We start from the raw sequence: 12,317 nt of genomic DNA on the forward strand, positions 1-12,317 counted from the left end.
GTGATATTGTGTTTGTAGATGAGGAGTTTTATTGATCCTTGTCAAGTTAAGCGTATGCCTATCTATAGAATACCTATATAGAACAAACTTTGGAATTTAAATAATAATACGGAGTAGGTACTCTTGAAGAATTAACATGCCTTTCTTCAGTTAAAATATAAATTGTTTAAAAGTTATAAATATAGCAATGTGTGAAATTTATGTTCTCAAGAAAATTGGCATGTTGCCAAACCAATCAGATACAAAGACAACGAATAAACAATGTTTATAGTTCTATCGGTTTATTCGTTGTGGTGTTTGCCGGGGAACACCACTCGATTTAATCAGACAAAAAAACACGTGGGCGGCAATATGAATTGAATTTCAGGAGGCATTGACATTTAAAACCACGATTTTGTAGATATTATAAATCTGTACAAACGGAGACGTTAGTTATTTTTGTAACTAGTATTAAAATCTCTTATTTACATTATTTTTTTTTTCTTTGGACACTTAAGTCTAGAGTTCCTAAAATATCTAACGTCTTGACTCTTACTCTTACTGTCTAAATTGTATGGGGATCGTTATCGTCTCTTTCGTCACCATAGGATTTCTATTACCCATTCCTATAAAATAATCTAATAATACAAAGAAATTATAATACGAAAAAACTCTTAACGACAGCAGAATTTAATCAGCTACCTAATAACTATAAGAAGTTAATACGAAGCCTATTTATGCGCAAATTGACAAATAAGCTTATTTATAAACTTATATAATGACTGAGAACCTACATATTATGATAATATCATCTTAATTCTTCAGCTTATTATTAGAAATCCCCACGTCAGAAGAGAATAATAAATTATCTCATGATCCAATTAGCATTTATATACCTTACTACTAATTAAGTCAAATAATTCTTTAGTCAAAAACGTCAATACTGTATATTTGCGATTTTTGTTCTGTAACTTATTTTTAACGCTCTATATTCTATATATATAAAAATGAAACCCGTTTCGCGTTGTCACGGCATCACGTGTGAACGGGTGGACCGATTTCGATAATTCTTTTTTTATTAAGTATATTCCTTAAAGTACGAGGATGGTTCTTAAGTAGAGAAAACGTAAATATGTACCACGGGAGAAGCCGGGGCGGACCGCTAATATTTTATAAATTAACTCATTCCTATACATAGGTACATATAAGTAGGTACTGAATAAAATAACTAGTACTTTTTGCTATGGTAAATAACTGTAATTTTTGCTAAAGTAAAATACTAGCTCTCCGACAGCGGCTTCGCCCGCTTTGTCTAAAACCTATTAAATTATTTACATACTAAAAACTTCCTTTTTAATCACTTTATCGTTACGTAGTTTTGAAGATTTAAGCATAAATATATGGACGTAGGGACAGATAAAGCGACTTTGCTTTATACTATGTAGTGATTTTATACAAATAATTCATATATTTATTATAAAGATCCAGATAAACTACCAGAAACGTCTCATAAGCTGGGATTAAATTATTAGATAAGCTGAGCTAATTTGAATCTATAAAAAGTTTATGAATAAAATTTACCAGTTAATTAATACATGCTATTAATAATTAAATAATTAATAATAAATGTGCGTTCAATTAAATAAAAATTTATTTCATGTTTCCGTTGAAGGTAAAGTTCGATGTGAGGTTGGCTTGAGTATGAAAAAAATTATTACATAAATTAATTTGTCACCGGTGCGGTGACTGAATTTTAGCGCATGGTAAAGCATTTGCATAATATGAAGGTTGTTTATATACCTACTATAAAGCAAATGTTATGTAGATTATTTTTATAAAAATTAACCCTGCGCCATAAGCACCGTCTTCAATTATAATATATATTTAGTAAAATCTGTATGACACCTTCAATTTTTTTAGGTTTAATATAATTATTTTATTAGTCAATAATAAACCGAATAGTTCTCGCATTGTTGGTAAGCTGAGATGTGGCCTAAGAGGGAGGGCTCTTCAATAGAAGGTAGATAGAAGATTTAACGTTATTATATTATTCATCTATGCCAATAATAAAATTGGAGTATCTGTCTTTAAAATTAAAATAACCGCTTTTTACTAAGTACACGTGGATGTACACACGGTACATAATTATACCAAAATGGTGATTTTTACAACTTTTGTCTCTCTGTCTGTTTGTTCCGGCTAATCTCTGGAACGGCTGAACCGATTTTGACTGACAGATAGCTGATGTTATAAGGAGTAATTTGGGCTATTTTTTATACTGATATTCCCACATGAAAATTAGAATTAAAAGGAAAAACTAATTCACGCGCGTGGATGAAACCGCGGGGCGAAGCTAGTTTATAATATAATTAAAGGACGAACGATCGATGTAATTCCTTGGAAAAGCTAAGCAAGTTGCCCATTGTATTGGATAAATAATTATACCTTAACGTCTAAAGGACATAAACGTCATTCACGTCCACAAAATGGTAGGACAGAACAATTTTGAATCCTAGTAATTTCCAATGAATTATGATTGTACAAATATTACAATCCCACCAACGAAGCTCAATATATGAAAATCTTGTAAGATGTAAATCTTACCTACAAATTTTGCAGTTGTGTAGACTGTAGGTAGGTGCTGAAATTAAGCTCGCTACGTGTAATCGTAGGTAATGTCTACGGTGCTACGAAAACCGTAGCGGCCGCGTAGATACGCGATACGATTGTAAAACTAGGCCACGACATTAAATAACTGCTTTATGGGTGACGGCTAGGCTACCGATGCACGATGGCCAAGTTACTAACTAACTTACACTTAAAACACGACCTAATTCAAATTATCCTCTCACAATAGCTTAAAATATAATTTAAAAAGAAAATATATTAGTTTTAAAAAAGTCATCGAATGAAAAATTTATTGAAAATAATATTATTTGCCACCGAATTCGAAACTTATTATATTCGTATTTGCGGTTCGTCCTTCGGTTTGCTTTTATTCAAAACAAAAAGTGTTATAGGATCATATCAATTGCTCAGATTGTTAATCTTATAATGATTCCTATAGGTATATCAAAACGTAAAATATGTTGTCTAGCAATTTAAATTACTCACGATCACGAACGCTTTTAATATTAAAAATACAGCCAAGCCCGTAATTCCCGTAAACGATACCTTCCTCTACTGTCTGAACAAAACAAACTAAAAGGAAAATTCTGATGTTCTATTAACTTGAAGGTATTGTAAACGTATTAAAACTTTTGTCAACTTTTTATCATTTATGCCCATTTTATAAAATGTAACTCTCTATTGTTTCTTAACATGTAACCCTTATATGTAATGTAAATCCATAAATTATTAATCAATCAAAACAATGCACAACGATTTTCGTGGAATCTTTCCCCTAAAAAGCTTCGTGGAAAATATGAGCAATTCTGTCGAAGTTGCACCGCCGTTGTTTCCACAAACTATTATCGTGAAATTCGCGGCATGCCCGAAAAACAACAAACCCAAAGCTAATACGTGAATAATTGGAACAAGGTCGCACGGCGGGGCGAAGCTTATGCAGCGGCTAGTTGTTTCTAAAATCGATATAATATAATCGCTAACTTAGCACGCAACAAAATGACCAAAACCTTTTAATATTGAAAACAGTTTGTTCACCTCCAATCGAATCAGCTTGCAATGGTTTTTGCCGACACTATGAAGACTGTCACAGGCCTCGGGCAAAAAAACAAGTTTCAGAATGTCTTTATTGAAATATCCTTTATTTCCGACTAATAAACATAAGCTGCACATGTCTCACGCGCGTATGCATCTTTTACACTGAAGACATTTATTGGTTGTATAGTTTGATGGAACGGTTTTGTTGCAAAGGTTTTGATTCAAGGTTACCGCGGTGTGACTATTTTCAGTAAACTTTAAAAAGTTTTGTCATTGGAAACACCTAGAATATACACCAATAATTTATGCGCTATTATTTTTAAAATCAACAACAGCAATCTACATTGATTTCTGCTGCACATTTTCACTTATACAATTGCTTGTTTTTCTTTTGATTTTTTTAATTTATATTTATTTAATATATTTGTATTTAATAAAAAAAATATTTGCCGCGCCTTTTGTCTACTTTTTTTTGTTATTACCTCCTGCTACCACGTTATGATGAAGCACAGTTTAAAAATTAAGCTCATTAGATAGATACTAATATATCTAAATATGCCTACTAGTAATGAGCAAAACTTTTATATTTAATTTATTAAGAGTTAATTAGCTCACAGATTTTGAATTTTCAAGGGAGTAGGTAATAGTTATGAAAATCGTAGTGGAGCCGTTGTAGCTCAAGCTCAGCTGAGGATTTCCACAAAGAGCGCTATAATACCTAAATCAAGTTTTGAATTTACCTAGCTGCACACTAATCAAACTATCACTGTTCCAAACAGTGAACGTCATCATTGAACCGGCATGTGTTAGAACTTATAAATGTGATATATGTAACATCCTCAAGAGTCAAGCCGCACTTGTCACGTAGTGGATAATGGCCTAATTAGAGGCCAATGTCCTCGCAGTGAGAATAAAATTCAGTTTCTATATTAAAAAGAAACAACTCTATTTAATAAATCATTATTCATACAAAACTTATAAATTATTGTATCTATTAAATATGAAACGCTACAATCTCGATTTTTGGGGAAATATAATGTTCATCTTCAGAAAATGCATAGTCATCATTTTAACTACGTGATTCAACTTTCTTATTTACCTACCTGAAGAATTATATTTAATGGATTTAATACTCTTGATTAATGTAATCATATTTCTATTGTAATTTATGTTAATATTGCGACCTATGTATGAATATTTAATACAAAATGTGGAGCGTACAATGTATTTGTAATTATATTTTTTCTAAATAAATTGTTATGTAGGTAAGTAATAATTAATTAGTGCGTATCGAATTTGATATTACGGAGCTTTCATGTGCCATAATTATTTTAATGTTAGGTAATTATTATACATAGTAGTTTGAGAATTTTCAAGATACAAATGCAAATGAAACGTTATGGAAGCGCTATGATTTTGTAAATATTTATTAAAAGGTTCATTACCGACAATCCTGGATTGCAGCCGGCCGTAATGGAGTTCTTTCTAAACTTCGGAACGCAGATTTGCATCGAACTATTTGCCTTAGGTGGACCAGCACAACCGTACTCGTCGCTTCTGTCATTCCTAGTCAGATTTATATTGTTCGTATTGTTTACTTTCACCAAAATATTACACGTTTGGGAAGCTATTTGAAACAGCCCCTCTTCGAGATTCCTTTTATTATTATATTGACGGTTGAAATGTAAATAGTCCCACCAAGAAGGCATTCTAATTTGAAAAACGCGGGTAAAAAGTTAGACTTTCGACGCGCTAGTCTATTCACGTCGAGTTGCGTCGCGGTTTTGACGGCACGATACACTTAGTGATATTGAGGACCTGCGCTGTAAACTTACTTATATATGGCCTTCTACATCATACTTTATTTATTTACTTCTCCTAAGTCAATATAGTAATGTCGTTGCACTGTATTCCTCTGAGTATGGTTGTAAAATAAAAAAGTAGCTAAGTATACATTACGTGCACAGAACCTGACACGTAAAGCATAGTACTGTAAATAATGTTTTTTTTCCTAATTGGTACTAATAGCTGCAGTATAACATGGTATAACACTTTTATTTTAATACCTTTTAATAAAAAAATGTACCTTCAACTTTTAGCTCTAGGTATAGTTACTGCTCTATAATTTAACGGAACTAAACGCATAGTCTAAAAGTTTATTATTTAAACGTGTGGATATTTTTTTCTTAATATGGTAGTATCTATAATAATATAGTTTAATTTTAAACTCTCTGTATTGAATTTTAAAATTTCTAGATACATAACTATGAATTTAGGTATGATGCATAAAATAGATATAAAGTCCGAAAAAAAAAAGATTTTTTTGCGCTCTATCTCAATGCTTGCTGTGGCTTGCCCTATGATTTTAATATTTGATACCACAAACATAATAATTTTCTCTCGCGGAAACGGAAAGTCTCTCAAAATTAAAACGTGAAATCCGCTTGAGCAAAGCTGTGAAGGAAAAGCTACCTTATATTATTGATAATATCTTATTCTTCACCATACGTTCAAATTATGTACTTAGTTCAAGAATTTTATTGTTTGTGTACATTTATCATTTAGGAAATGTAAATTCTTTGGAGGTCGTCCTTGAGTCGTGTAACCTTTTACTTTGTGTACATAAAAGCGCTTTTGTATTTAGGTGTAAGTCCGTAGAGAGGGGTTATTATACCATGACACACGATAAATGTTTCTTTTACGGCCGCTGCGCCACGGTTTAACGAGCTGAACTTTCGTTTGTAATGACTGGACAGCTTCTAATCTTGGATGTAATAATCGTTTAGTCCTTTATTTTCGTTACTTTTAAGACCTAGTTTTAAACAGTAACTTTTTATGATTACAATCGGTACCTAGGTATTATAATTACAGTTCCCTACCTACTTTGATTACCTATTATTTCCTTTTTACATTTTTAACTTCTGAGCTGTAATACAAAATATATATTGTATGTGGTGTATTTTTTAACGTCCTCACTCAACTTCGGGCAGTTTATCGAATCCAAGGCCCATCTAGCTGCTAAAAAGCTCGGAATCCTTAACAAGGTTAGGTACAGACAATATTTCACACCTAGGCAGGCCGCAGCTTCTTAATCTCTACCAAGCTCAAGTCCGATCCTGTGTTGAATATTGTAGTCACTTGTGGGCAGGCGCAGCTAGATGCCACCTTGGAGCTTTGGATTCGATCGAAAGACGTGCCAAACGTATAAGTATAGTAATAAACAACCCTTCATTAGTCGAGTCTCGTCTCTTGAGCCTTGAGCATAGTCGTGAGGTGGCATGTCTTTCGGTGTTATATAGGTTACAAATCGGTGAGTGTGCGTACGGGTTGCACAACCTTATCCCTTCATCTCCATTCCTCAACCGCACTTCGAGACGTGGCGAGGGATTCCATCCTTATGTTGTAGATATCCCTCCTATTACAACACGTCGCTTCGAGACATCTTTCTTAATGAAAACGGCTAAGGAATGGAACTCTCTCCCTAGCTCCATATTTCCCGCACAATACAATCTGGACCTTTTCAAATCGAGGGTGAACAGGCTTCTTCTAGGCAGACGTGCATCCAAGTAGACCACATCGCCGCTTCCCGTCAGGTGGGATCGTGGTCAAACGTCTGCCTATTAATTATAAAAAAAAATGTGGTATCCTATCGAACGGATGTACCGGTTCTGATTTGGTTTTCAAATGCATGCCTATTCCAAAAAATAGGTCCATTGAAATGTTACATTTTTTAGGTCTAACCTTGCGTTTTTTAGAGGACGCAATTTTATTTGTTTGATATGTAGGGGGGAGTTAGTGTGAAGCCAAAACCTAGTTTGTGGGGTCCCGGTCGCCACTCTTGTCCCACGGCCGCCATCTATACATATAATAAAATCGTAGGAAAGTCAAAACTGTACATTGAATATTTTTTTAAAAGAATACATAATCCATGATCTATAATCGATATAGAAGCCAAAAACATAGTTTTTAGAATTTTTGTCTGTTTGTCTGTTTGTCTGTTTGTCTGTTTGTCTGTATGTTTGTCCAGGCTAATCTCGAAAAGTACTGCATAGATTGACTTCAAATTTTGCATGAATATTACTAACAGGTCGGGTGAGGCTTTTTTAAACATATTATCATGCTATCACCTCCGGGGGAGGAGCTGTGAACCTTTTTTTTTCTTACGTATTCCGTGTATTACGACAGCGTACAATCTAAAGACTCATGTTTAAATGTTGGTTTCGGGTAAGCCATGCTATTATCTAGCTTTACACAATAAAAACTATGTCATTTACGTAATTTGGGCAGAGAATCAGTTTAATGAATTTATTAGTATACAAATTTGAAACAGCGCCATCTATGAGATTTCGTAAAAATCAAATCAATTTACATGTTAACACTACTGAACACAATGTTAAAAATTAATAATTTAAATATAATTATGTTATTTATTTATTTAACTCTTTAACCCATATCTTCCCTTCCATATAAGGTGCGCTTATAATTCGTGTGAATATACTACTTTTTTTAAAAGTGAGGGTAGATGTTTATTATTTTAAGTCAAACTAGACACCATTACAGTTAATCTAATATTGATTGTGTTCATTGGTTACATTTTTAAAAATCTTCGTGTTTTAAAAATTCGATAACGAGGCGGGACTCGAACCAGCATTCTTTAGTGGTCGAATTTTTTCTATTCTTTATAAATTTATTGTTTATGAATTTATATTTATAAACAATAATACAAAAAGGTTAGTTCGTTGATAATTATTATTCCTTCATCATTTACATGTTGTAAGTAAAAATATACTTTGACTGTTAATACTTTTGTTCAGTATTTACCTGTATGATTATTGCTTGGTAATTAATATATTTTCATGTCGTATACCTAATTAAAAACATAAGTTTGATGTGAAACTAGCTGGATTTATTTTTACACACTCACAGTCTTATATTTTGTGTTAATGTTAAAATAGTAATAATAGTGTAAATCATAATATTTTTTCACAATTAAAAATATTTCCTTTTTTTGATGGTGTTGGCATCGAATTAAACCGCGCTGTCGTTTCGTTCACAAAAAGTGAAGTTATGAGGACCGAATATGTAGCCGCCTCAACTTACGGAAACGAGAGTAACCTGCGTTGTCTGTTAGTTATTGTATAGTCGAATTTAACGTTACATGGAAATTGGCATCTAATTATATGAATAATATCTACTTATATTAAATCTGTAGAGGTCAATTCTGTACATGAAATATATTTCCTAAATAACTATCACGAGGTGATTAGGGATCGACACTGACGCCAAAAATTTTTGTCCGTCTGTCTGTCTGTATAACCGTTATAGAAACAAAAACTACTCGACGGATTTAAACGAAACTTGGTACAATTATTAGTATGAAATAAATGTTCTCCATATTATATAAAAAATATCTCCCGACATCATAATAATTAATGTCTATCTTTTATGGTTGAGCTTAGGAGTTCAAAGCTTTCTGATTATATTTGTCTACTAGCTGTGCCCGCGACTTCGTCCGCGTGGAATAGTGACTATGGGACCTATGACCATGGGCTCAGGGTGGGGCAACAATAATTGTTTTTATTTTCATGCTTCCACTCCCACGCCCACTCCCAGGCCCACGCCAACGCCCACGCCCACTCCCCTTCACAATTGGTACCTACCAGATCAAAGCCAGGGTAAGCGCCCCACCCAGCCCCACCGTGGCTACGCCCATGCTGAATTACTACTTAACATACAATTATTGAGTAAATACGTACTACCATAAATAATTAAAAGAATTGTTATTAAAATTTCTTACTAAACTGAGCTAAAAAACTTACGTACCAACTTATTAAAGAAAATCAAGAAATGAAATGCCCAACCTATACCAAATAGTTACTACATAATATTGTAATTAAAAATTATGATTAGTATATAATATCGAAAATCAAAAAAGAAATGCCTAACTAATTCTACGTAAAATTTCTTTTAAATTATGTCATATTATTTTTTAGGAACCAGGGGGGGAGAGGAGCAAATTCTATTTCCTTCCTTTCTTAAATGGATGTTTTTAATAATGTATGGTGTAGCCACTGATCAGCTTAATCGATACTCAATTTTTATCAAATCCAGCAACAAATCCAAATTAGATGTTTCCTGTCTCACGCACGTAACTAAAGGCTGAAGAGAGAGAGAGGGAGCACGTAACTTAACCGTTTAGACGAAGAAAAGTCTATAGAAAAAGGAATAAATAATTTCATAAACTTCCCAACGATCTTTAAAAATAAATTATTATATCATTTTTTTCATTCCCACTTTTACCCCTATGTAGGTATAATAAGTGGATGAACCGATTTCGATACAATTTATCTAAGAACCAGCGCGGCGTCGGAAAATATGCTGCCTAACAAAAAAAAGCCGCATCTAATTCGGTTTACCTGTTAGCCAGCTACGGTGCCATAGACAGACACACACAAACACACAGAAATACATAGCAGTCAAACACATAACACCCGTCTTTTTGCGTCGGGGGTTAAAAATATAATACGACATAATTTAAAGGACATTTTGTGTGGAAAATTTACCTATTAGAAGTAACCATAATGTTAATTTGACCCCGCCCCCCCTACTACCTCAGCTTACCCCCAAACCCTTGGGGAATTTTGATATGATCATCTCGACATGTAAAGGAATAACTGTAGCGTATAACAGATAAATAACGTTTTATCGTACACTGTACAGTGTACAATAGAATGCCTTAGCAAATGTTCGCCGTGATTACTTATAAATTGTCATAACTTTTTTATTTATGAACCGATTGACATGAAATAAACACTAACTGTTAAATGAAGATTACCACAATACATTAGTGAAAACCGCATTTAAATCGGATAAGCCGTTTCTGAGATTAGCGTGCACAAACATACAGACAAACAGACAAAAAAATTTTTAACTACAGTTTTGGGTTCAAGATCGATTTAATAATAACACCTGCTAATTTTTTTCTACATATTTTCATTGTACAGACATCGCTTTTCCACAATTTTATTATATGTATTGATGATGATGATGATTGATGATTATAACACTCTCAGTCCGTTTTAACTTAATTTTTATTTACTCGCATCAGTGCCACCTAAAAAATCTTTATATCGAAATTCGAGCAAAGCTAAGAAAATGAGAAATAAGAGTTCTCAAGGATCGTTAGAGGTAAGAGGCTTACTATTGACCGAAAACAACATATTGTGTTATGCCGAGAACCTGAAACCGCTTCACAACGAGAATTGCGGCTCACAGCTGACCGCGAACGGCATGTACTATCCTGTGAGACCGAAACCTTCACTGAGAGGGTATAACGTCTCACAGCTGATCGCAAATGGCATATTATTTTATCTTGATACTCTGAAACTTTTACTCAATATGAAGACCGATTGACAAATGATAGGGTGCACCATAATATTATTCGATCTCTTGAAGATGAACATGAGCATAAGCAATGACTAGAGTAGGGACGCGAATATTACCATTATTTGAGACAAGATTATTTGAGACAAGTACGATTAATAAGTTTGTTTAATGAAAGATTAAGAATTGAAACTATTTGGTCTCTTGAAACGGACGAATAGCGAGAGGCCCGTCTTACTGTAGACAGATATCGACAGTTTTAATGACTTAAGAGGTAAACATAGAAGATCAATCTACGAATTCGGTGGTGTGGTCCGACAAATATAAAAGTGGGTTTGCTTATAACCTCACAATTGATTACAGATCATCTTCTGTATAGGCGATATTAACGTAGTATGTTCTTTTTGTAATGCTTTAAAGAGGAGTAAGGAGTCGGCTTTCGTTTGAAGATACACCAGAACCTTTGAAATCACTACTTTTAGAGGAACCTGTGAAATCTAAACAGTTCTTAGACAATATTCGCTCTTATTATAGTAGTGCGTTTTAAATGATCCTTTGGTGCTCAACAATTATCAGAGGATCCTTTCATGCTTACTTTTAAGATACAAGGTCAAGTTTATCATTTGATAGGATCCCTTTTGCCTGAAGGCCAACCTAAGTTTCTTCAAATATATTTTGTATTCGAGTACAACGAATAGTCGAATACAAGAAATCAATATTTCTCGAATTTAAAATATTAAAATTTTTCCTACAGTAGGGCGACGAATGTATTTTCGCATAGTAACGGAGGGACACTCGCGGGGGGTCAAGTGACGCGGGCCACGTACCACAAACATGCTTAGTTTGTTGTACCGAGCGCGAAAGAAAGTCATCGTGTTTTAATGAAATGAAATGAAATGAAAAATACTTTATTGCACACATAATACAGGATTATAAACTAAGAACCATACAAGTAACAACATGTACAGAGGGCGGTCTTATCGCTGTAAGCGATTTCTGCCAGACAACCCGAAAATTTAGAAGGATTACATTTATGGTGGTGGTGCATTACAAACTTAAAATTTTGATTTGAAATAAAAGAAAATGAATAATAAATAATATAAAATATAATTATAACCTAAAGAATAAATATACATAAATAATAAATCTATAAATAAATACATCATAATATATATATTATATATAAATATATACATACATACATACATGTGAAACTATAAAAATTATGGGCAAGGAATAGATTGAATTAATTAAAATAGGTAGTTATAATACATATATTAAGATTACAATTG

At 33.2% G+C, this 12,317-nt stretch overlaps 1 protein-coding gene across 1 annotated transcript in view; it reads right to left on the minus strand.

Moving 5' to 3' along the window:
* The window catches only part of LOC149482737 (5'-3' exonuclease PLD3-like), a 37,334-nt gene extending 31,968 nt beyond the window's left edge, over window positions 1–5,366 (minus strand). The window contains exon 1 of the mRNA XM_089703345.1: window positions 5,088–5,366. Coding sequence (XP_089559471.1) covers window positions 5,088–5,351 — 264 coding nt within the window. The 5' untranslated portion in view covers window positions 5,352–5,366. The remainder of the gene's footprint in view (window positions 1–5,087) is intronic.
* Between the last annotated feature and the right edge of the window lie 6,951 nt (window positions 5,367–12,317).

The sequence above is a fragment of the Colias philodice genome, chromosome 14 (genome assembly GCF_061535455.1).
Source record: "Colias philodice isolate Cphi_HAF_F1 chromosome 14, ilColPhil1 Martin Lab GWU primary, whole genome shotgun sequence".
Taxonomy (NCBI): domain Eukaryota; kingdom Metazoa; phylum Arthropoda; class Insecta; order Lepidoptera; family Pieridae; genus Colias; species Colias philodice.